At 58.3% G+C, this 24,652-nt stretch overlaps 1 protein-coding gene across 1 annotated transcript; it reads left to right on the top strand.

Annotated features, from left to right (window-relative positions):
• Nucleotides 1–97: 97 nt before the first annotated feature.
• Card14 (caspase recruitment domain family member 14) lies at nucleotides 98–24,348 on the top strand. The gene is made up of 20 exons (XM_042670011.1): nucleotides 98–308; nucleotides 1,683–1,820; nucleotides 3,325–3,650; nucleotides 5,052–5,219; nucleotides 6,486–6,605; nucleotides 7,356–7,481; nucleotides 8,416–8,565; nucleotides 9,816–9,944; nucleotides 11,864–12,006; nucleotides 12,142–12,233; nucleotides 14,211–14,271; nucleotides 14,440–14,629; nucleotides 17,401–17,527; nucleotides 17,788–18,025; nucleotides 18,698–18,758; nucleotides 19,192–19,303; nucleotides 21,227–21,400; nucleotides 22,877–22,998; nucleotides 23,499–23,614; nucleotides 24,141–24,348. The coding sequence occupies exons 1-20, from the start codon at nucleotides 98–100 to the stop codon at nucleotides 24,346–24,348; spliced, it is 3,012 nt and encodes a 1,003-aa protein (XP_042525945.1).
• Nucleotides 24,349–24,652: the final 304 nt, after the last annotated feature.

Below are 24,652 nucleotides of genomic sequence, written 5' to 3' on the forward strand. Positions count from 1 at the left end.
CCTCTGACATGTGCGTGGAAAGCCATCCTGGCCCCCGACACCAGTTCTCTGATTCCAGCGGCCATTGTACCCCTCCAGCTCCCTCCCGGCCGTGGGCATGGCGGAGCTGTGCCGCACCGACTCGCGGCTGACGGCTGTGGATGAGGAGGCACTGTGGGAGATGATGGAGAGCCATCGCTACAAGATCGTGCGCAGCATCTGCCCCAGCCGCCTCACCCCCTACCTGCGCCAGGCCAAGGTGCTGGGCCAGCTGGACGAGGAGGAGGTGCTGCACAGCCCCCGCTTCACCAACAGCGCCATGAGAGTCGGTGAGTCCCGGTGGCCTTGGCTCCGAAACCCGGGCTGCGGTGCAGAGCTCCTCCGCAGGCGTGCAGAGCACAGGACTGGAATACCTAGAGGGCTGGAGTGCACACTAGAGGGCAGCACGCTCTCAGTCCCACAGGGGCCACCTAACACGGACCCCACGCACGCACGGGTGGTTTCAAAACTGCGGGTGGGAGTGGAGCTCACGGTCAGCACATGATCCACATGTGTGAGGCCTTGAGTTCCAGTCCCAGGTTCAAGGAAAAAACCACAGCGGGCACTGGTGGCTCACGCCTGTCATCCTAGCTACCTCGAGACTGAGATCCGAGGATTCTAATTCGAAGCTGGCCCAGGCAAGGAAGTCCATGAGTCTCTTAGCTCCAGTTAACTTGTAGCAAAAAGCTACAAGTGAGCTGTGGCTCAAGTGGTAGAGCTCCAGCCTTGGTTGAAAAGCTAAAGCTGAAAAGTGCCCAGGGCCCTAAGTTCAAGCCCCAGGACTGGGACATCACACCACCTGTGGGTGGTGTCACGCGGCCTGCTGCAGGCAGGGCTGGGCTGGCCCGGGGGCTTAGGGAGCATGCTCTGCCTCTTCCTGTGCCTGGTCGCTCCCAGCTTGCCTTGGCTTGTGGCCCCAACATTCTCATCTTTGATCCTGTCTCCACATGGCTATCTTCTCTGTGCCCGCTCCCCTCAGTCTCTTGCAAAGACACTTGTCCCTGAGTGTAGGGTCTGTGTGTGTTTCCAGAATGGCCTTCTCTAATTACATCTGCACAGACCCTTTTCCTAAGACGCTGGCTTGGGCACACTCTGGGTGGATTCTGTTTTTTGGGATGTCTTGTTCTGATGATGACAGGCAGGCTGTGTTATTGATTCACCCATGAACGTGAAGGCCAGTGACTCCAGTGTAGAAATTGTGAGAAGTACGGGAGTTACCTTGATGCTCATTATACAGCCCGTGCTGTGGGAAGCAGGCAGGCAGCAGGGGCTGTTAACATGATAATGTGTGCACGGTGAGGTGTCCCAGGGCTCTGGGGGGCCTCCCAGGGCAGAGGGGGTGCTATATCCACGCCCCACGCCCCAAAGGCCCGCTGTGGTGGGCCATGTGTCTGTGTTCTCATGTGTATGCTCTGCTCTTAGCCAAGGGCTTGAGTGGTTCTTAGTAATTGCTCAGTAAACACAGGCCTTGTGGGCTCGAGCTGAGGTCACGTGTGTAAAGGGAGGGGAGAGCAGCGAGGGCCTCCCACGGTGGAGATCCAGGGAGCCGCTCTCACCTCCCGATCCCACACGCACAAGGCTGCCCCGCCCGGCCCCCTCTCTGGTGGGGAAGCCAGCCTGGGCGCCCGGGCGCATGCTCACGCACGGCAGCTCTCGCTCTCCAGGGCACCTGCTGGACCTGCTGAAGGCTCGAGGGAAGAACGGGGCCCTCGCCTTCCTGGAGAGCCTGAAGTTCCACAACCCTGACGTCTACACCCTGGTCACGGGGCTGCAGCCCAGCGTGGACTTCAGCAACTTCAGTGGTGAGAGCTGGCTGCTGATGGATGGGTCTGAGGCCAGCTGGGCCGCGGCCCCCAGCGCTCCCTGCTCCCTCTGGATGCACGTCCTTGCCTGAGTCCTCGGGCTCCCGAGTCCATCTTCAATCACCTAGTGTAGTGAGGAGAGCCCTGGGTGAGAGGAGGCTGGCCTTCCAGAGGCCCGGGCCCCGCCTCATACTGCTCGAGGTGGAGGCAGGCAGCACCGTGCTGTCTGTCAGGAGGGGACTCGAGGCTCCTACCCAGGAGCAGGGGACCCAGGGCCTTCTGTACACCAAGCAAGTAAAGCTCCCACCTGCTCTGTGAAAATCATGATCACTCAGCAAGTGAGTAATGGGGCTTCCAGGGAGCAGCCATTGAGGGGTTTAGAAATACAAAAGAGCAGGACTGGCCCGTGGCTCATGCCTATAATCGGAGCTACTAACTCAAAGTGAAGCAGCCTGCACAGAAAAGTCCATGAGGCATTTGTTGTTGTTGTTGTTGTTGTGGGGCTTGAACTCGGGTCCTGGGTGTTGTCCCTGAACTTTTTCACTCAAAGCTAGTGCTCTACCACTTTGAGCCACAGCACCATTTCCAGTTTTCTGGTGGTTAATTGGAGGTAAGAGTCTTGAGGGCTTTCCTTTCCTGGGCTGGCTTTGAACCACAGTCCTCAGATCTCAGCCTCCTGAGTAGCTGGGATTATAGGTATGAGCCACTAGCACCTCCAGTTAACCATCAAAAAGCCGCAATGTAGCTGTGGCTCAATGATAGTGCCAGCCTTGAAGCAATAAAGCTAAGAGACAGTGCCCAGTGCACACATGTGAGCGTGCGCATGCGCACGCGCGCACACACACACACACACACACACACACACACACACACACACACACACTCAGAGGCACATACACACCAGGGCTCTCAGGGATAATAAGTTGTCTCTTTTGTATGTTAATGTTCTGTGCTTTTATTGGGAAGATATTGAAATTATTAACTCTGGGCCAGGCACTATGACGGATGCCTGTACTCACAGCTGTTCAGGAAGTACCAATTAGGAGTGTGCTGGCTCAAGGTCACACAGAGAATTTGTTGAGACCCCATCTCAATTAGTAATTACGCCCATGATCCTAGCTCTTCAGGAGCTAGGATGGGAGCTGCAGATGGGAGGTTTCATACTTGGGGAAAAAACTTGACACTCTACCTGAAAAATAACTGAATTGGTAAAATACCTGTCTAGCAAATGTGAGGCCTTGAGTTCAAACCCCAGTACCACAATCCATCAATCCACCAATCAATGATTAGTTCTGAGCACTGGCAGCTAAGGAAGAGAGTTGGGCGTGGACAGTGGGCCCCCAAGGGGAGTGGAGAGGACAGTCCTGTGTCCCCGGCCACACTAGCCTGGGCACAGAGTCCAGTCAAAGCTGGAGGCTGTTAAGACAAGGAACAGGTCAGAGCTGGGGCCCTGGGGTCTGGAGGCAGGGGACCATGGCTCAGCCACCTGCCCGCCTTCCTGCAGGCCTCATGGAGACGTCCAAGCTGACCGAGTGCCTGGCGGGGGCCATCGGCAGCCTGCAGGAGGAGCTGGCCCAGGAGAAGACACACAAGGAGGCCCTCCTGCGGCAGTACCAGCGACAGCAAGAGCGCCTGGGCCTGGCAGAGGCCCGCGCCAAGGAACTGAGCCAGCTGGAGGCTGACCACGGCCGCATGAAGCGGGAGGTGAGCGCCCACTTCCACGAGGTGCTGAAGCTGAAGGACGAGATGCTGAGCCTCTCGCTGCACTACGGCAACGCTCTACGCGAGAAGGAGCTGGCCAGCACGCGCTGCCGCAGCCTGCAGGAAGAGGTACTCTTCCACGCCGGACGCGGCGCCCGGGCGTGGCGTTCGCGGCTCTGCCTGGCCCCAGACACTTGGCTGAGCCCCTCCCACCCCAGCGATCCCACTCCTCCCCAGGCAGCCCCTCGCCCCTCTGTGTAGCCCGCATGGCACGCAGCCGCTGCTTCTCCTCGCGCGGTTCCGGGCTGACTGTGAGCAGCCCCACCCCGTGACGTCTGGTGAGCGTCTGATCTTCTGTGTCTCTAGGCCTGTGGCCCAGGCCCCGCTGTGCAGTGACACAGGCTCCTCCATCTCTAGTTTCTGCCTTTGTCCTCCTCGGCTGGTTCTGAGTCTAGGCAGGGAGCGTGGAGGTGTTTTCAAGTCAGGCCATCTAAGCCCCAGTGTTTTCTGTGGAAGATGAAGTAACGGGTGTGGAATTCTTCCAACAGCAAGGCTGTTCCTGCTTGCCATGTTGGCTTCTTTTTTTTTTTTGGTCGGTCGTGGTATCCGAACTCCGGGCCTGGGCGTTGTCCCTCAGCTCTTCAGCTCAAGGCTAGCGCTTTACCACTTGAGCCACAGCACCACTTCCAGCTTTTTCTGCGTATATGGTGCTGAGGAATGGAGCCCAGGGCCTCATGCATGCAAGGCAAGCGCTCTACCACCGAGCCACCTTCCCAGCCCAAGAACTCTGGCTTTGTTCCAGGCTAGCCTTGAGCTGCAATCCTGGTCTCTGCTCCTGAGTAGCTAGGACCACAGGTGTGTGTCCGTGTGACCAGCGAGTTCAGAACCCTCGCCGTCTCAGGAAGCCCCCTGCCTCTCCAGCACGTTCCCCATCCCACACCCTTCCAGCCCTCAGCAATGCTCAGGGCTCACGGACGCGTTCCGTCCCCAGACTCGATGTGTGGTCCAATCTACCAGTGCTGCTAATGGCCCAGTAACACTCCTGTGCACACCATGTGTGTGTACATTCACCAGCCTGGTGGGCATGGGTGTTTCCCATCTGGTTACTATGTGGGTGGGGATGGGAGGGAAAAACCTGGGCCCTGAAAGGCACCGCAGATGCCTGTCGGAATGGCCCAGCTGTACCCCAGTGCCCCACTCCTAGCTGCCTTCACTGTCTTCTTTTTCCTACTGATTTTCACAAATCCCAATTCCTGTTTTTTGTATTAGTTCTGGGGTTTGACCTCAGCCTGAGCTTTTGTGCTCAGGCTAGTGCTCTACTAATTGCGCCACAGCTCTACTTCCAGCTTTTGGCTGGTTAATTGGAGATAAGAGTCTCATAGACTTCCCTGCCTGGGCTGGTTTTGTACGCAATCCCCAGATCTCAGCCTCTGCATAACTGGGATTACAGGCGTGATCAGTAGTCTTTACTATGAGTAAGGTGGAGCGATCTGCCCAGCGTAGACGCTCACTTACTCCCCTCCCCCGCAGCTGTACCTGGTGAGGCAGGAGCTGCAGCGGGTAAGCATGGTGTCCTCCTGTGAACGGGAATGTCGAGAAAGGTCCCTGAAGATGAGCAGCGACTCGGACCCTGAGGGCGAGGAGCTGAGCCGCCTGAAGGAGGAGAATGAGAAGCTCCGCTCACTGACCTTCAGCCTGGTAGGTGCCTGTGTCCCCGCGAGGTCACCTCTGGGTGCAGGCCTGTGCCCCGCGAGGTCACCTCTCAGTGCCGCGGTGTCCCTGCAAGGTCACCTCTGGGCGCAGGCCGGTGCCGTGCGTCCTCTGCAGCACAGCGCCTGCAGGCTGGTGCGTCCTCCGCAGCACAGCACCGCGGTGTCCCCGCGAGGTCACTGGGAGCAGGCCGGTGTGTCCTCCGCAGCACAGCGCCGCAGTCTCCACACCCCGAGCCCACGTCTCCCCTCTTTCCTCAGCCCACTGAGAAGGTGGCAGAATGAAAAGCCATAGAGACAGCTGGGCGCCAGTGGCTCATTCTTTTTTTGTTTGGTCCGGTCGTGGGGCCTGAACTCTGGGCCTGGGCGCTGTCCCTCAGCTCTTCAGCTCAAGGCTAGCGCTCTACCACTTGAGCCACAGCTCCACTTCCGGCTTTTTTCCTTTTGCTTATGTGGTGCTGGGGAATCGAACCCAGGGCCTCATGCATGCAAGGCAAGCGCTCTACCACTGAGCCACCTTCCCAGCCCCGTCAGTGGCTCATTCTGTAATCCTAGATCCTAGCTACTCAGAAGTCTGAGAGCTGAAAATCATGGCATGAAGCCAGCCCAGGCAGGAATGTCCAAGAAACTTTTATGTCGTTGTGTGTGTGTGTGTGTACGCACACATGTGCGCCAATACTAGAGCCTCTCTGTTTGCCTCTCTGTTCAAGGTTGGCATTCTACCACTTGACACAGCTCTACTTGGTTTCTTGGAGATGAGAGTCCACAGACTTTCCTTTGAATCTCAGTCCTCAGATCTCAGCCTCCCGAGTAGTAGAGATTACAGGCAGGAGCCTGGCTTGATTCCTTTTATTGAGCAAGTGTCTAGTGAGAAGTTCCCTCGCTACTCCTTCATGAGGGATGAATCGCGGCTGTGATTGGCCAGGGTTGTACCACTGCTGTCAGGAGTGTGCTGTGGGGTGGGGAGGGAGGACCCGCCCCCCTGGCCCTTCCCTCCCATTGAACCTCTGCAGGGAGATAGCGAGGAAGCCAAAGAGACATAGAGCGAAGCCCTCACCCCCAGAAGTTTCAGCTTGCCTTGCTTTGTCTTTTTCTCATTTACGAGAGTGCTGATCGCTGCTTTGTTCCTGCCCAATGTACAGCCATGAATCAGTGCTGCCCGTCTGCCCACACCCTCTTCTCAGGACCCCGCTCCCCCCGCCCCTGCCAGGTGTCGGGGAGGTCGGGGTCCTGGGCTGACCTCTTTCTGCCCTAGGCGGAGAAAGACATCCTGGAGCAGAATCTGGACGAGGCCCTGGAGAGCAAGCAGGAGCTGGTCAACCGCATCCACTCACTGCGGGAGCGGGCGGTGGCCGCAGAGAGGCAGCAGAAACAGGTGATACAGCTGCCCCATGCCGGCTGTCGTGGCCCTCTGACCCGGCACAGCTGCCTCAGAGAGCCGACGGCCGCACCAGTCTGCACGAGAGCCACGGCTCCGCTTATCCAATTGCTGGCCCACCTCTCCCGACCTTCAACAGAGCTTTGAGCATCGACTCAGGGCCTGGAGTAGACGAGGTCAAAGTCAGGCAAGGGAGCAAGGCCAGGGCGATGTCAAGGGCTCAGGCTGGAGCCTGACATTTAGCCAGGGGGAGAATGAGGAGGCAGGGGACAGTGGGGGAGCATGTGGCAGCGTGGCAGAAAATATTTGTATGTTTCTGGACATTTAAAAAAAACCAAACCTTTGGGCTGGGAAGGTGGCTCAGTGGTAGAGCGCTTGCCTGGCATGCAGGAGGCCCTGGCTCCATTCCTCAGCACCACCGGAAGTGGCGCTGTGGTTCAAGTGGTAGAGTGCTAGCCTTGAGCTGAAGAGCTGAGGGACAGCGCCCAGGCCCAGAGTTCAGACCCCACGAACAAAAAAACCCTTTTCATGCAATAGACATGCAACTTGTGCTGATTAAATTTAATATGCTCAGCTCTGTGGCCCTAGAGACACATCTCAACCTAGCCCTGAGAAAGAGCCTCTAGCTGCCTTCCTTCCCCTCTAGAACCCCCTGGGGAGCCCCCCGCTCCCCTGGCTCTCTCCCCACCCACTCCCCCATCATCTGGGCCTCTGCTGCTGACCTCCGCCGCCCTGTCCCCCGTCCAGTACCTGGAGGAGAGAGAACAGACCCTGCTCCAGTTCCAGAAGACACAGGTGGACTGTGAGCTGTACAGAGAGAAGATGAGCGCGCTGCAGAGCCAGGTGGCCGAGCTGCAGAAGGAACGGGACCAGGTAGGGGATGGGGGAGGGGGACGCCAGGCCAGGGCCCACCATGTGCACCGGGCCACCCTTGCCGGGACGGAGCTACAGAAGCCCCTGTCCCCTCCACTGCCCACACGTGTGTCTGGGGGAGGTGGAATGCTGCTGGTTCAGGGCATAGTCTTGCCTTCGCCCATCCTTCATGGCAGCTGCTTCCAGATTTCAGAGAGAGAGAGAGAGAGGTGCACACGGGTCCTAAGGCTTGAACTCAGGGCCAGGGTGCTATCCTTTAGCTTTCACGCTCAAGGTTAGCACTCTACCACTGTGGAGCCACAGCTCCACTTCTGGCTTTTTGGGTGGTTCATTAAAGCTAAGAAGAGTCTCATTCACTTTCCTGCCTGGACTGAGTTCGAACTTCAATTCTCAGATCTCAGCTTCCTGAGTAGCTAGAGTGACAGGCGTGAGCCACCAGTGCCTGGCTCATGTGAGGCTCCTTAACCACCAACCCCCCAATCTGAACATGCTTCTGTGTCTCTCGCTCTGCTTTATCCCTGGCACAAAACGTTGAGAAAGTGCACTCCAGAGACTGGGTTCTAGCAAAATCATATAGGTGTACAGGCACTGAAGTGGATTGTTGGTTTTTTACAGTTTGTTTTTTAGGGGGGGGGGGGTCGGTCATGGGGCTTGAACTCTGGGCCTGGGTGCTGTCCCTCAGCTCTTCAGCTCAAGGCTAGTGCTCTACCACTTGAGCCACAGTGCCACTTCCGGCTTTTTCTGCTTTTGTGGTGCTGAGGAATCGAACCCAGGGCCTCATGCATGCGAGGCAAGCGCTCTACCACTGGGCCACCTTCCCGGCCCCGGTTTTTTAGTTTTTTATGGTCAGCAGGATGGTTTCTGGGGCTACGACCCCTGCTGGCTCATTGGCCCTGCCCCTCACTGTCCACGCCCGTCCCTCCTGTCTGGGCAGGCATACGCGGCCAGGGACGGGGTGCAGATGGAGATTTCCCGGAGCCTGACGGAGAAGGACTGCCTCCGCAGGAGGGTGTTTGAGCTGACGGAGCAGGTGTGCGAGCTGCGCACCCAGCTGCGCAGGCTGCAGGAAGAGCCCCCCGCAGGGGTGAGTGCTGGGGCCTCTGCTGGGGGGAGGGGCCGCCCATGGGCCTGGGGCGCTGGCGTTCACCCTGCCGGCTGCTGCCTCCTTGAGCCAGACACGGCGCGATCCCTCGGAGCCCGTGATGCGGTGCGTGGGGAGTGAAGAGCTGTGAACCCGCCCACACGCACACGTGTGCCTGGCTCATGACACGGCACAGTGCTGCCCAGGGAACAGGAAGTATCGGGAAACCTCCTGGGGTCCGGCACCCGGGCGAGCGAGGTGCAGCAGGGCCATGGGCCCCGGGGGAGGCAGTTGGACCCACACAGGACGGCTCAGCCTCCAGCCTTCCATCTCACCGCGCAGGCGGCGTTCCCCAGCCAACCACCCTCCACACACCAAACGAGGGATGGGGCGGGACAGGCAAGACCAAATGCAAGCGGTATGTTAACCCTTAGTGTTGAGCGTGGAATTAGGGTGAATTGGTTCTGTTCCCCATATTCTACAATAGACGTATTTTTTTACATACAATTTTTTTGTTTGGTATTACCAGAGTTTGAACTCAGAGCTCACACTTGCTCAGTTGGCACTCTACCACTTGAGTCATACCTCCAGTCTGACATCTTGCTGGCTATTTTGGAGACAGAGTCTTATAGACTTTTCTACCCAGGCTGCCCTCCAAACTTGATACTTAGGTCTTAACCTCCTGAGTTAAGTGAGCCATAGGTGCTTGGCAACATTAAAAAAATTTAAAGCTAACAAACAGCAATGTATGATCTCTAATAAAAGAAATGCTTCTAGGGCTGGGAAGGTGGCTCAGTGGTAGAGCGCTTGCCTTGCATGCATGAGGCCCTGGGTTCCATTCCTCAGTACCACATAAGCAGAAAAAGCCAGAAGTGGCGCTGTGGTGCTGTGGCTCAATGGTAGAGCTCTAGCCTTGAGCTGAAGAGCTGAGGGACAGTGCCCAGGCCCAGAGTTCATGCCCCACAACTGACAAAAAAGAAAGAAATGTTTCTAGTCTTCCTGGTGAGTCGGTTCTGGGGCTGATGGGCTTCTGAGCTCCGAGGACAGGGACACAGTTGTTTACCTGGGGGCTGAGGACAGGTCTGCCCCGGAAGGGGGTGTGATCTCATGGAGGGCCTGGGTAGGCCTGGGTGCATTCAGGGTGTTGTCCTTTAGCTGTACACTCAAGGCTGGCACTCTGCCCTTGAGCCACAGCTCCACTTCTGGCTTGCTTGGTTTCCTGAGTGATGAGCTGTCTGGCTCATCTTTGGCAGCCCAGACAGGAAGCCAGGGCCAAGGAGCTGTGTCCGCGGGGGAAGCAGCGGCTGGTGCGGATGCACGCGGTATGCCCGCAGGAAGACAGCGAAGACGGCGGCCAGCTCAGCAGCCTCAGCTCCATGGAGGTACCCTGCCCCTCCCCCTTCCTGCTCAGCCCGGAACATTCTCTATCAGGACTGAGGGGGCTGAGCCACCCTGTTTCCTGCAGAAGAGGTCAGCACCATGGAGGGAGTCATCCAGAGAAAACTGATGTCCTGTGGTTCTGGGGGCTGGACATTAGGGATCAAGGCACCACAGGGCCACACTCTTGGTTGCTCTTGGCGAGTCTGGTGACTCCTGGCAATCTTCAACTGGCACCGGCATAGCTGTGATCCCAGCTCCATCCCACATGGTGTTTCCCCATGATTTTGCCCAGATTTTTCTCCTCTTAGAACGTGTAGCAGTCACTTCTGGGCGCTGGTGGCTCACACCTGTCATCCTAGGTACTCAGGAGGCTGAGATCTGAGGATCACGGTTCAAAGCCAGCCTAGGCAGGAAAGGCCGTGAGACTCTTTTCTTTTTTTTTTGCCAGTTGTGGGAGCTGAACTCTGGGCCTGGGCGCTGTCCCTCAGCTCTTCAGCTCAGAGCTAGCCCTACCACTTGAGCCACAGTGCCACCTCCAGCTTTTTCTGCTTATGTGGTGCTGAGGAATCGAACCCAGGGCTTCATGCATGCAAGGCAAGCACTCTGCCACTGAGCCACCTTCCCAGCCCCAAACTTTTTTTTTTTTAATTTAATTTTATTTTTTCAACTTTTTTTTTTTTTTTTTTTTGCTTATGTGGTGCTGGGGAATCGAACCCAAGGCCTCATGCATGCAAGGCAAGCGCTCTACCACTGAGCCACCTTCCCTGCCCCCTGTGAGACTCTTATCCCCAATAAACCACCAGAAAACCAGAAGTGGTGCTGTGTCTCAAGTGGTAGAGTGCTCACCTTGAGCTGAAGAGCTGAAGGACAGCGCCCAGGCCCAGAGTTCAAGCCCTACGACTGACAAAAAAAAAAAAATTGTAGCAGTCAGCTTTCTATTATTGTGACAAAAATGCCTGAGATAAGCCACTTAAAGAAAGATTTGGGTTGGGAAGGTGGCTCAGTGGTACAGTGCTTGCCTAGCATGCTTGAAGCCCTGGGTTGGGTTGGATTCCTCAGTACCACATGAACAGAAAAAGCTGCAAGTGGCGCTGTGGCTCAATTGGTAGAGTGCTCTCCTTGACTAAAAAGAAGCTCAGGGACAGTGCCCAGACCCTGAATTCAAGCCCCAGCACAAGAAAGGAGGGCTAGGGAAAGAAGGATTTATTTTCAGTTCATGGTCGCTTGCCCCACTGCTTTGAGCCTGTGGTTAGACAGAACATCATAGCAGGGTTGAGAGGAAAAGAGAGACAGAGACAGAGAGTAAAGGAGTCGGGTCTTAGTGTGGCTCCAGTGACCTTCTCCTCCCACTAGGCCCCACCCCTCCCAAGAGCGCCACACACTGGCACACAAGTCCCCAGTACATGGCCTTTTGGGGACATTTAAAACTCAAACCACAAGAGGAAGACTTATGGGACAAATGCCCACTCTCATCCAGTCTGACTCCACCATAGCTTGATTTCATCTGCAAAGATCCTGGTTTCCTAGGATTGTGGGTGCCCGTGGGTTTGGGGGGTTCCCGGGAGGCAAGCTCACCAGGGATTTTGGAGCCTCAGGTCCTCAGTGTCTGCTCCATCCTTTGGCAAAATACATCGTTTCCCACAGAAGGCAACTGGTTCAGGATACTCTGGGTGGAGCAGGGGACTCCTCGGGCAGGCCTCCGTGCCTCCCTCCTGGACCATCCCAGCCGTGTCCCCCACAGTCCCCGCAGAGCGCTTAGGCTCGCCTGCTCTCTGATCTCTTGGAGAACTGGGGGGAATCCACACCCACTGTGTGCAGTGCCCGGAACACAGTAGGTGTTCAATAAATGTGACTTCAGTATGTCCACTCTCTTCTTCCCTTCCCCGTCCTCGGCTGCTGGCCTCCGCCCGCCTTCCTCCAGTCCCAGCTCTGGTGGGACCTGAGTGTCACGTCCAGCCGCGAGCTGGCCAACAGCTTCCGCTCCAGCAGCCCGGTGCCTCCCAGCCAGCAGTCCCTGTACAAGCGGGTGGCGGAAGACTTCTGGGAAGACCCCGAGTCTGTCAGGTAGAGTGAGGGGCAGCCTCGGGGCAGACCGTGGGCCATCTGGGCATTCGCGCAGCAGCTCCAGGAGGCCCCAGGAGCCCAGGCTCTGCAGGAGGGGGGGCCAAGCAGTGTGAACTGGCTCTCTGTGCTTTGCAGCCCCTTCCCAGACACCCTGGAGGCGGACCTCGGGGCGTCTCTAGGAGACAAGGATGACACAGACCTGGGTTATGAGATCCTGGACAAGACGGGTGAGTATGATCACCCCGCCTGAACCTCCCTACCCCCACAATGGCTAGCAGAGTGGGGAGGGGAGATGGGCTGGGACGGGCAGGGAGGCAGGCCAGGCAGCCTGGGTGGGTCTCCGAGGAACAGGGAGTCAGAAGTGAACTTGACCTGTGCCCTTGCCTTGATCTCGGCCCCTGGGAAAATGCAGGCTACTTAGTGTCTCAAGTCCAAAGAGTCACGTTGACCCCTGACCCCCTCCCTGCTCTGCTCTGGGCACGCTGGGCCTCCGGGGGACCTGGGCCCCACGAGTGAGCGCTCAGTTGTTTCTAGGAGAGATGGATTACGCGGGCTGGCGTCCACCTGCTGGGAGCCTCCCTCCTTGGCCCCTGACCCACCTGGTCCATCTGCCCAAGGCCATGGGCCTTTCAGGAATGCCCTTTACCCTTTCCTCCTCTGCTCTGCACACCGCAGGTTCTCAGCTCCTGCCTGGAGTTCTTCTCATGGTCGCCAGGGGGCATGAGTGCCCAGGGTTGCTTTTGTTCCTCTGTGAGTCAGGCAACCAGAAACACTAATCCTCACAGACTCACATTTGTTTGTTTATTTAATCTATCTATTTATTTAGCGCCGGTCCTCAGGGCCTAAGAGTTGCCCCTGAGCTTTCTTTTTGCTGGAGGTTTACACTTTACCACTTGAACCACAACTCCACTTCTGGCTTTTTCAGTGGCTAATTGGAGCTAAGAGTATTTCAGCTGGGAGCCATTGGCTTCTGCCTGTAATCCTAGCTACTAAGGAGGCTGAGATCTAAAGATTACAGTTCAAAGCCAGCCCAGGCAGAAAAGTCCATGCAGTTAATCACCAGAAAACTGGAAGTGGCTCTGTGGCTCAAAAATGCTCAGAGACAGCATCCAGTCCCTGAGTTTAAGCCCTACACCTGACCAAAAAAAAAAAGTGTTTCACAGACTTTCCTGCATGGGCTGGCTTTGAACATCATCCTCAAATCTCAGCCTCTTAGGTAGCTAGGATTACAGGAATGAGCCACTGGTGCCCAACTTCAACTCATTTTTATTTGTGACACTTACATGTTGAGTGCATCCACCCAAAGGCAAATGATCCTGGTCGTGAGGCTATGAACAGAGAAACCTTGTTAATTTGGCTTTCTCCTCCACCCCCAGTACAGGAGTTTGACCCCAGGGCCTCATGATTGTTGCTTGGCTGGCATTCTATTGCTTCATCCATAACACCAGCCGAGTTTTTTGCTGGTGATTTTGGAGCTGAACTCTTGCAGACTTTTCTGCCCCGCTGGCTTAATCCTTTGCATTTTAGCTTCTTGGGTAACTGGGATTACAGGCCTGAGCCACTGGTGTCCAGCTGCTGCTGCTGCTGCTGCTGCTGCTGCTGCTGCTCCTGCTCCTCATCCTCATCCTCATCCTCATCCTCCTCTTCCATTTCCTTCATCTTCTTCTTTTGGTCAGTTGTGGGGCTTGAACTCAGGACCTGGGCATTGTCTCAAAGCTTCTTTTTGCTCAAGGTTAGCACTTGAGCCACAGCACTTCTGGCTTTTTCTGCTTATGTGGTGCTGAGGAATGGAACCCAGGGCCTCATGCATGCAAGGCAAGCGCTCTACCACTGAGCCACCTTCCCAGCCCTAGCGGATTTTTTGTGTGTGTTCTAGTACTGGGATTGCACTCTGGGCCTTGTGATTGTCAGGCAGACCACTCAGCCCAAACAACAGATTTGGTTTTTAAGTGAATCCAGAAATGTAGACTCGGGTGATATCTCCCAGTCTTTCACGTTGTTGGAGACTTGTTCACCTATCCAGAAATGCCAGGGCCCATTCCCACTTGCCACTGCGACGCGGGGAGAGATGACATCAAGGTTTGAGCAGAGAGGAGGAGGAGGGTGGGCAAGGCCGGGTGGGCAGGCCGAAGTGGTCTGGGTTGAGCAGGGTCAGCAGCAGGGTGACCCCAAGCTCTGGCCACTGGCTCCCTCCTTCCTCCCAGACCTCCCCCAGCCAGAGGGCAGCCTGCAGAGGTCTGCCAGAAGTGTGGACGTGCCAGAAAGGTGAGCTGTGACTGGGGAGCCAGAGCCCAGGGCAGAGCCTGACAGCGTCCTGTCCCCACGGGGAGGCGCGGCCTTTCTGAGAGGGCGGAGGGGCGGTGGTGCCACGGGCTGCTGGCCTCCTGCCCTGGCAGTGCTGCGCTGCAGCCGCCACCCTCCTGGTCTCGGCAGCGCCCCTGTGCGGCGGAGGCCAGCCCGCAAGATCCTGAGCCAGGTCACCGTGCTGGCGTTCCAGGGCACCGCGCTACTCAAGCAGCTGCGCGTCATTGGAGGGAACCTCACGGGCATCTTCATCCACCACGTCACCCCTGGCTCCGCCGCCGACGGCATGGCCCTGCGCCCCGGCACCCAGATCATCATGGTGAGTAGGTGTGCGTGGCCTGGGCAGCCGCCAGACCGCCAGGGGCCCGCGGAGACAGTGCGGGAACATTGAGGGGCCGAGCACGGGGACATGGGTGAAGTCTTGGATCTGGGAGCCCTAGTGCAGTGCTACACCCACTTATGGAAGCGGGTGATGTGGTGTGGAGGAGAACCCCAGGAGCTGGGAAGGCTGTACATGCCAGGAGGAGGGCCACATGGAGGAGGCTGTTAGAATGTGAAATCCTCCCTCCCTCTCTCCTCTTCCTTCCTTCCTTCCTTCCTTCCTTCCTTCCTTCCTTCCTTTCTTCCTCCCTTCCTTCCTCCCTCCTTCCTTCCCTCTTTCCCTTCTTTCCCTCCTTCCCTTCCTTCCCTCCTTCCCTTCCTTTCTTCCTTCTCCTTTTTCTTTCTTCTTCCTTCTCTCTTCTCTCTTCCTGCCTTCTTTTTTCTTCTGTTTGACTTAGTTTTATCTCCCTGCTCCTTTTTGGTGCCAGTACTGGGGCTTGAACTCAGAGCCTGGGCACTGTCCCTTAGCTTTTTCTGCTTGAAGTTGGCACTCTCCCACTAGAGCCACAGCTCCACTTCCGGCTTTAAGTATCTGTACAAAGGAGCTGCCATTCAACGAGGCAGTTTATAACTACGTGTCCCCCATCCAGCGTTCTCACCTCTCTCTCCCAACCCAACCCTCCTTTCACCTTTCTTACATTTTATAGGATAGAGCCCCTTCTCCTTAACTCCACTACTTCCAGCTTTTGGGTGGTTAGAGATTAAGAGTCTCATGGACTTGCCTTCCCGGGCTGGCTTCAAACAACAGTCCTCAGATCTCAGCCTCCTGAGTAGCTCAGACTATAGGTGTGAGCCTCTGGCACCCAGGTCATGTTGTAATTTTTATCTTGTTATAAAAGTGCATAGCCTCAGGGCTGGGGAAGGTGGCTCAGTGGTAGAGTGCTTGCCTTGCATGCATGAGGCCCTGGGTTCGATTCCTCAGCATCACATAAGCAGAAGAAGCTGGAAGTGGTGCTGTGGCTCAAGTGGTAGAGTGCTAGCCTTGAGCTGAAGAGCTGAGGGACAGCGCCCAGGCCCAGCGTTCAAGACCCATGACCAACAACAACAAAAACAAAGTACATAGCCTCCTGAACTTAACTCAGGGAATGAGAGGAGGGACAGGGCAGCCCTGTGTGGGTGGGCACGTGGGCACTGAGTGGAGGAGGGTGGTGTGTGCCATGTGGCACAGCTCAGGAGAGCCTCCAAAACGAACAGTCCCAAGGCTGAGAAATCTTGATCTGGAATGATCTAGAATATTCTAGAACCAAGTTCAGTTCTCTGAAGAGGGAAGTGACTGGCCGCTGGAGGGCAGAGGCGGCTGATCGTTGAGTGGGCCGGTGTGTCACTGCATCGTCCTTATTGTTACCTAGGGAGACAGGGAGTCCTCCTTCTGACGTCCTTTAGGATGGACGAGAGCCACAGCAGACAGGTGGGAAAGGGCCTGAATCAGTTTTAAACTAAGGCGGGCATAACTATAGGATGCCCTTTGTAGATAGGAACCCCATTCCTTCCAGATTGACGCGTGGCAATGGGCAAGGAGGAAGGCATCCGTAGAGCCAGCACGAATGGCGGTCCTTTGCCCTTTTGCCGAGTGGAGGCCCTAGTGAGGGCCACTAGTTCAGCCTTTTGGGACGTTGTTCCCCGGGGAGGCGCTGGGCCTCTCCCGCCGGCCCTTGGCTGGAGGCCTGTCTCTCCCCTGGGAATCCACGCCCTTACTTTGAAGGTGATTAATAACAGGCAACAGGCTCTGGCGGTTTTACGGAGATGGGAACTTGAGATGGAGCAGGTGTTTTTGGTGGGTGAGAACAGGCTGATGGCATGTTGCCACCCGAGGGGCGGAGGTGTCCCACACCATGGGATCCACCGAATCAGGGGGAAGGAAGGGGGGGAACATTGGGGGACAGAACTAATAACAGAGGGGCTGCCGGAGCCAAATCAGGAGTCTGCGGGTCAAGGTGGCGTGTAACCTAACAAGTACGTCTCGCCCCCGGAGGGCAGGAGGGCAGGAGGGCATAACCAGGAAGGAATGGAAAAATGGCCGGTCATGGCCGGTGCTAGGAGGTAAGTTGGCACTGGAGTGAGGCTGGAGGTCATGGGGCAGGAGCCTACGCACCACGCCCTGCAGTGTGCCATTCCGGACTCTGCATATCACAGCCAACTAAACTTCATACCAACTCTACTCATAAGCTCCATTTTTTTTTTTTTTTTGGGTCCAGTCATGAGGCCTGAACTCTGGGCCTGGGCGCTGTCCCTCAGCTCTTCAGCTCAAGGCTAGCACTCTACCACTTGAGCCATAGCGCCACTTCCAGCGTTTTTGCTTTTGGCTTATGTGGTGCTGAGGAATCGAACCCAGGGCCTCTGGCTTGCAAAGCAAGCGCTCTACCACTGAGCCACCTTCCCAGCCCATAAGCTCCATTTTTAAGACATACTCATGGCATGTGCTACATGCTTAACCTTTCTGAACAGCGGCCTCTGCCCTCCAGCGGCCAGTCAGGAAGTGCCTCTCTCAAGGAAACAGGGCTGGGCGGTAGGCTGGGTGGGGAAGGGTTGATGGATGAGCGGATGTGGAAGATGCTGATGGCGGTCCGCACACCCAGCCGGCCGTGACATGGTTGGCGTGGTGCTGTGGCGGCGGTGCAGGGGTCTCAGTGAGGCCGCGGGTCTGCCCCGGGTTGCCGCGCCTGCGTTCCTGAGCTGGACGGCCTGCAGCAAGGGCCCCTCCCCCCTCAGGTGGACCATGAGGCAGCAGAGCCCTCGTTCAAGGCCACCCTGGAGAACACGACCCTGGAGCAGGCGGTCCGGCTCCTCCAGAGGGTCAGCGGCTTCTGCTGCCTTTCTGTGAAGGTCAACACTGAGGGTACAGGCGCCAACACGTGCCGTGGCCTTGCTCCCCGCCCCTGCCCTGCGATGGGTCCCCGGGCCTCCCCAGAGCCCGAGGCGCCCCGCTGGGCTCGCGCTGCATCCCCTCCCCCCAGCCCGGCTCTCTCTGGGTCCCCACATCTCCCCATGCTCCCAGCAGCCTTGGGCTAATGTGGCTTCCACCGTGGGGCGCCCTCCCTCTGTCCTCTGTGGGCTCCGGGCCGGGGCTCACTGAGCCCTCATGGGCTCATTTATCAGGTTACAAGAAGCTGGTCCAGGACCTGGAAGCCAAAGTGGTGACATCGGGAGACTCCTTCTACATCCGAGTCAACCTGGCCCTGCCGGGGCGGGGGGAGGGGGAGCTGCCCGTGCACTGCAATGACACGCTGCACGTCACGGACACCATGTTCCAGGGCCGCGGCTGCTGGCTGGCCCACCGCCTGGACCCCTACAGCATGCAGCACACGGACCACGGCACCATCCCCAACTACCCGGGGTGAGAGCCGTGGACCGCCCAGCCCGCCCCCCCCCCCCACCCAGGGAGAGGCGGGGCCTTCCAGACACTGCCCTCCCCCCCCCCCAGCAGACCCAGCCCGGGAATGGGGGTGGAGGGAGGGATGGATGTCCTGTAGAAGAACCACCAAGTCAGTGCCGAGGACCAGGTAGCTGACTGATGGGTGCCCTGGCTCCAACACAGGACTTGGGGTCTCTAGAACATTCTAGAGCTGGCCTTCTTGGCCCTGGCTCTGCTGATGTGGGCGGCTCGTGGGTGTCACACAGCCTCCCAGCCTCCCTTGCCAGTGTGACAACCAGCAATGGCTCCACACCACCCAGGGTCCCCTGCGGCCAGGCTGCCTGCCCGGGACTGCGAGGCTCTGTGTCCAGGGCGGCCCCTGGGCGGGCACGCTGGACAGTTCCCAGCTTCCCCTCACCTGCCCAACAGCCTGCGGAAACCCACGCATTGAAGCACCCCCTTCCCCCCCTCCCCGCGTCTCCCCGCTGCTCACCTTCGGTCCCTCGGGACTGCACTTGGGGTCCATGGTCCAGTCAGCATCTGCGGGGTGGGCTGAACCCGGGGACCATGCGGGCCCCACGGCCGCGGCCAGGGCAGGCGGACGGCTCTCCGGGGGCCCCTGTCCCACAGCAAGTCCCCCGTCTGTCTTCCCAGGGCTCAGCAGCAGCTGCTCACCCTCATCCAAGACATGACCCAGAGGGGGCCTGCCCGCAAGGTGAGCTCTGGAGGGAGGTCCTGGCCTCGTGGGGGAGGCTGACCGGAGTGGGGTGCAGGGCAGTGTCTGTCCCCCGTGGGCCCACCAAGCCCGTGCTGGCGTCTGCGCAGCCTGCCTGCTCCGGGAACGGACCTGCTCTCAGGAGCGCTGTGCCGCGCCTCCGCGTCCCCTTTCTGTCGCTCACCCTCCCCCCCCCAGGACGCAGGATGAGTGCCAGCCAGGCACCCTCTGTGCTGGGGAGGCTGCTGCGCCCGCTGCCTGCGCAGGCGCCCTTCCCTGCCCATCCTGCTTGAGGCTGTCCCCCCACCTCTGTGGTTTTGACAGGAGTGGGGTTGTGTCTGGGCGGAGTGGGAGTTCCGGGCCCAGATCTGGCGTGACGGCCTCTGTGACTTCTGTGACGACTCCTCGGCCCCTCCCCCCTCGCTCCTCACAGTCCCCCGGGGGGCCTCAGAAGCTGGTCCGCATCGTCAGCGTGGACGGAGCCAAGGCCGGCCCGCTGTGTGCGCCCTTTGCTGAGAGCCAGCTGGACGCGGGCAGGGTGGAAGGTGAGGCCGGCTCCACACAAGTCAGGGGATTGGCACACTAGTGTTGTTGGAGGGGAGATTGGTACTGGGGTTTGAACTCGGCCTCTTTTGCTTTGTTACCTCTGTGTGTGTGTGTGCGTGTGTGTGTGCGCGCGCACGTGCGTGTGCGCTACTCCTGGGACTTGAACTCAGGGCCTGGGCACTGTTCTGTTTCTGAGCTTCTTTTGCTCAAGGCTAGCACTCCACCACTTGAACCACAGCACTACTTCCAGCTTTTTTGGTAGTTTAGTGGAAATAAGAGTCTCACAAATTTTCCTGCCCAGGCTGGCTTTGAACCTCAATCCTCAGATCTCAGCCTCCTGAGTAGCTCAGACTATAGGTGTGAGCCACCTGTGCCAGGCTCTGCTTTTGTTATCTTTTGAATTTCTGCTGCCGTCTGCCTGGACTGTAATCCTCCTATTTATTTCCTGCATAGCTGGGATGACAGGTGGGAATCACCACACTCAGTTTTTTATTGATTGAGATGGGATCTTCACAGCTTTTTGCCTGAGCTGGCCTTAAACAATGATTCCCGTGGCCTTAATATCCCAAATAGCTAGGATTGCCGGCATAAGCCACAGCATCCCACCCTAGGGCCTGCTTAAGAATCGTAACGACCTGCCTAGCAAGCATGAGACCCTGAGGTTAAACCCTAGTACTGAATAAACAAATGTAATTGGTATCCCCATGTCTTTCTGGCCAGCAGCCCCAGGCATCTGTCTTCAAGTCCTTCAAACATTCCCATCTCTATAACCTGCCCAGTAGAATGAAGCCATCTATATACAGTTCTATCCACAGCGGTCTGTTTGAAATAGTGAACACTGAAAGACTATCAAATGCCCAACACTGTACAAGCCATCAAGGCCCGTGGGATAGTCGCTCTGTGAGCAGTGTGGGCCAAAGCCACAGCAGAGGTCAGGGTAACACAGACTCCACACGTGTGAAACTGTACCACAAAGATGCCAACGATGGGTTTATTGTGATTATCTCTTTTTCTGGTGTGGGTGCGGGGCTCTCACTCAGTGGCTGGGGCTGCCCCTTAGCTTTCTCTCAAGGCCGGGTGCTTTTAACATTTGAGCCACAGCTCCACTTCTGGTTTTCTGGTGGTTACTTGGGATGAGTCTCACAGACTTTCCTGCTTGGGCTGGCTTAAACTTCAATTCTCAATCTCAGCCTCCTGAGCAGCTAGGATTATAGGTATGAGTTACCAGTGTCTGGTTTCTAAAGTGAATTTAGGGTTTACACCTGTAATCCGAGCTACTCAGGTGGCTGTGATCTGAGAATTGCAGTTTGAAGCCAGCCTGGGCAGGAAAGCCTGTGAGACTCTTATCTCCAATTACAGAAAAAGCCAGAAGTGACACAGTGGCTTGAGTGGTAGAGTGCTAGCCTTGAGCAAAAAGGAGCTCAGGGACAGCACCTGCCCAAGAGTTCAAGGCCCAGGACTGGCAAAAAAAAAAAAGGGCATAATATGAAGAAGTGGGTTTTGACAACAGAAGAGCAACACAGAACTTCAGCAGTGCAGGACGGGGAGGGGGGAGGGAGGAGGTGGGGGGGAGGGAGAGGCCCCACGGAAAGGGGGGGGCTGTACAGGAGGGGAGTTTGTATGGGGGGGGGGGGTGCAGCAAGCAAAGCCAGCAGAGCCCTTGTGCACTCTTCCAAGGGAGAAACCCAGGCTCCCTTTACTCTCCCCGGGAACACAAGGAAAATGGGATTCAGCTGCTGCCCTGGGGAGCCTCCAGGTGTGAGGTCTCTGGGCGTGTGCAGGGTGCAGTTTACCGTGTTGATTACATGCTGCTGCGTGCCCTGTGTAGTTCTAGGTGTCAGCGGCAGCGGGGGGGGGGGGGGGGGGGGGGGAGAAGGTGGTGGCAGCCTGGACTGCACGCTCACGCCCCCTGTCCTCCATAGACCGTCCCAGCACCTGCTTCTGGGCGGAGAGCTGCTTCACCCTGGCCCCCTACACGCCCGTGCACCCCCACCGGCCCACGCAGCCCCGGCCGGTGCTCATCGTGCCCAGCATCGTCGGGAAGATCCTGAGCGCAAAGCTGTGTCTCCTCCAGGGGTTTAAGAGGTGCATAGCAGGTAGGCGTGGGGTTGGGGGGGGGGCGGGCCCTGCCGAGGCCGCCTCTGCTAGGGAGTGGGGGAGCCTGTGAGCCTGCATAACATGTGACCACAAACTGCTGACTGGGTGGGGCGTGAGGGTGGGGGTAGGAGGGGGTAAGTAGCAGTGCCACAGGGCAGATCTGTCCCTGGGTCACCAGCAGAGCTGGGCTCCCTGGGGACCCAGAGGTGAGCCCTTCCTGGCCTAGTTCAGCCTCTGGGGGTGCCACAGATCCTGAAGGGTCTTTGGCTCACGGCCGTGTGGCTGCATCTCAGCCTTGACCAGAGGAGGCCTTTTCCCAGGGTGTCTCCTCCTCCACATGGCTCTCCTGCCAAGACGCAGGTGGTTGGATTTGGTGCCCAGTCTAACTCATCTGCCCTTAGGAGAATGCTATTTGCAAGTCTTTGACAGACATGGTCTGTGGGGGACTCTTCCACTGGGCTCTCATGTTTGGCATGGGTGCTTGGTGAGGCAAGGCTTTTGACCACTCATTTAAAAAGAGAATAGAGGCGCCGGTGGCTCACGCCTGTCATCCTAGCTACTCAGGAGGCTGAGATCTGAGGATCGCAGTTCAAAGCCAGTCTAGGCAGGAAAGGCCATGTGAGACTCTTATCTCTAATAAACCACCAGCAAACTGGACATGGTGCTGTGGCTCAAGCGGTAGAGTGCTTGCCTTGAGCTGAAAAGTGCAGGAACAGCGCCCAGGCCCAGAGTTCAAGCCCCATGACCGACAGCAAAAAAAAAAAAAAAAGAGAGAGAAAGAATGGATGTCAGCGAGGGGTTGGGCACGCGCTGGACTCGTGAGACCTGTATAGAGCTGGGCACCGCGAGCTGACGGCCCCCCATCAGGGGCCTGTGCACGGGCAGCCAGGGAGCAAGCGCTGACCTGGGCTCCAGAGGCTGAATCTATGCGAATCCTTTTGGGCATAAGGCAAAAGTGGGGGCCTCAGAGTGTAGGGTGGGGTGCTTAGCTTCACATCTGCCCTGCAGGAGTTCTCATCGTACCTAATGCCAGAGCACCCCTCCCTGTGTGACAGGTGTGCTGGGGCCCAGGCCCTGCTGCGGGCTGGGGATGTGCGAGCCCAAGGAGGGGATGCGCAGGAGGGGCAGGCAGGGCTGCTGTGCCATCATACCATCTCTGTCCACCAGTCCTTCTGCTAGTCCATCTATCCATCCGCCCTCCCTTGTTCCCACCCTCCAGACAGCATCCCTGTGGTGTCCAGAGAGTCTAGGGTAGGGGACAATCCAGGGGATGGACAGTCCAGGGGATGGACAGTCCAGAGTGGCGGGTAGTCCAGGGTTCTGGGCAGCAAGTGCAGGGCCTGCTTGCTGCAGTGGCCGCACGTGGAGGGCTGGGGGACACACGCTGAGCCAGGGATCTTCGGGGGCGCGGCTTCAGCGCAGGCTCTCGACCAAGCGTGCAGGTGCGTGACAGCCCCACCCACTGTCACCTCCAGAGCACTTGAGCCAGGAGGAGTTCGAGCTCCGGAGCCGGAGAGGGGACCTCATCCAGGAGGGAGAGGCAGCTGGTGGCCGGTGCTGGGTGACCCGCCAGGCTGTCGAGGGCCTGGCAGAGACGGTAGGGGCGGGTTGGAGGGTTTCCCTGGGGCTGTGCTGGGGAGGCCTGGGGGGGTCACCGGGGCCCAGGACACCCTGGTTAGGGCGTCCTACGCTCAGTAGGACAAACCTTGCTACTGCTCTCTGGGGGGGCCATGCTCCGGGGCCAGGCTTCATTCCTTGAGCCTCAGTTTTCTCAGTTCAAGAGATGTCTAGTAAATATTTGCTTATGGTGAAACACTGAGACAGTAACACTTCCGTGTCTGGAAGCTTCAGGGGGCCTCCCCAGCTGGGGGGAGCCCAGCCTCCCCCCGCCCTGGGCCCAGTGCACCTTGTGATCCCCGGGGTCGCTGCACCCCGAGGAGTCTCCCTCCATCCCAGGACTCCTAAGTGCACAGCGCCGCGCTTGGAGTGGAAGTTCTCTCCCACCCGTTCCCCAGTGCCATCCACCCTCGCCCTGCCCGCCCTGCGACCGCGCCTTCGGCCCACAAGCCTCACGTGCCTCTCCCTTCCCCCAAACAGAACACCCATGCCCTCCTGGATGTGCGGCTGGACAGCGTCCACATCCTGCACAGGATGGACATCTTCCCCATCGTCCTCCATGTCTCAGTCAACGAGAAGACAGCAAAGAAACTCAGGTACACCCGGGGCAGGGCAGCAGCGGTCAGAGCCACCGCTGAGCCACCTGGCCCGGCCTGCGCCTTCGGAGCTCCCCAGACCCAGGCCTGGCCCGGCCTGCGCCTTTGGAGCTCCCCAGACCCAGGCCTGGTCCCGCCTGCGCCTTCGGAGCTCCCCAGACCCAGGCCTGGCCCGGCCTGCGCCTGGGGAGCTCCCCAGACCCAGGCCTGGTCCCGCCTGCGCCTTCGGAGCTCCCCAGACCCAGGCCTGGCCCGGCCTGCGCCTTGGGCCTGAGGTTGGTGGTTCCCCGACTCCCTCTGCTCCAGCCCCGCCCGCCCATGCCAACAGCAACGTCCCCGCGGGCCCGTCCCCATCGGTGACGCGCCACTTGGGGCTGGGTCCTGGCTTCTTTCCCTCAAGAGGCTGAGGTAGGGCCACCAGACCCACAGCCCAGGGTGTTTCTGTGGCCCATCTGAGCTGGGTTCTGGGCAACGGGCCTGGGCAGCCTCACCGCCCTGAGCCATCCTCTGTACTGCTGCCTCGCAGGAAGGGCCTGCAGCGGCTCGGCACCTCGGAGGAGCAGCTCCTGGAGGCGGCCCGGCAGGAGGACGGAGAGCTGGACAAAGTGCCCTGCCTGTACAGCAGCCTGGCCCCCGACAGCTGGAGCGACCCGGACAGCCTGCTCAGCTGTGTCCGCCTGGCCGTTGCAGACGAGCAGAGGAAGGTGGTGTGGACAGAGCAGGGCCCACTCTGAACACACGCTCACCGTGAGCAGGCCACGCCGGAACCTCACCACAGCTCCGTCAGAGTAAACTGTCTCCCCGGCCGCGGCCTCCCTTGGGATGTAGCCCCGGGACGCGGCCATGCTGGCTGGGGCCCGGATGAGGGATAATGGGATACGCACCCGATCCTGTGACGCCTCTCACCTCAGAAGGCAGCCGAGGATGCGTTCCAACCCACGGCAGACAAGAACCCCCCCACGGCCCCAGATGGCCTTTCTCAGCTCCTGTGGCCCCGGAGCCCCTCCGTCAGACGCCAGTGTGCTCACCTGCAGGGGC

Source organism: Dipodomys spectabilis, unplaced genomic scaffold, assembly GCF_019054845.1.
Source record: "Dipodomys spectabilis isolate Male_0828 unplaced genomic scaffold, ASM1905484v1 ptg000512l, whole genome shotgun sequence".
NCBI classification, from domain to species: domain Eukaryota; kingdom Metazoa; phylum Chordata; class Mammalia; order Rodentia; family Heteromyidae; genus Dipodomys; species Dipodomys spectabilis.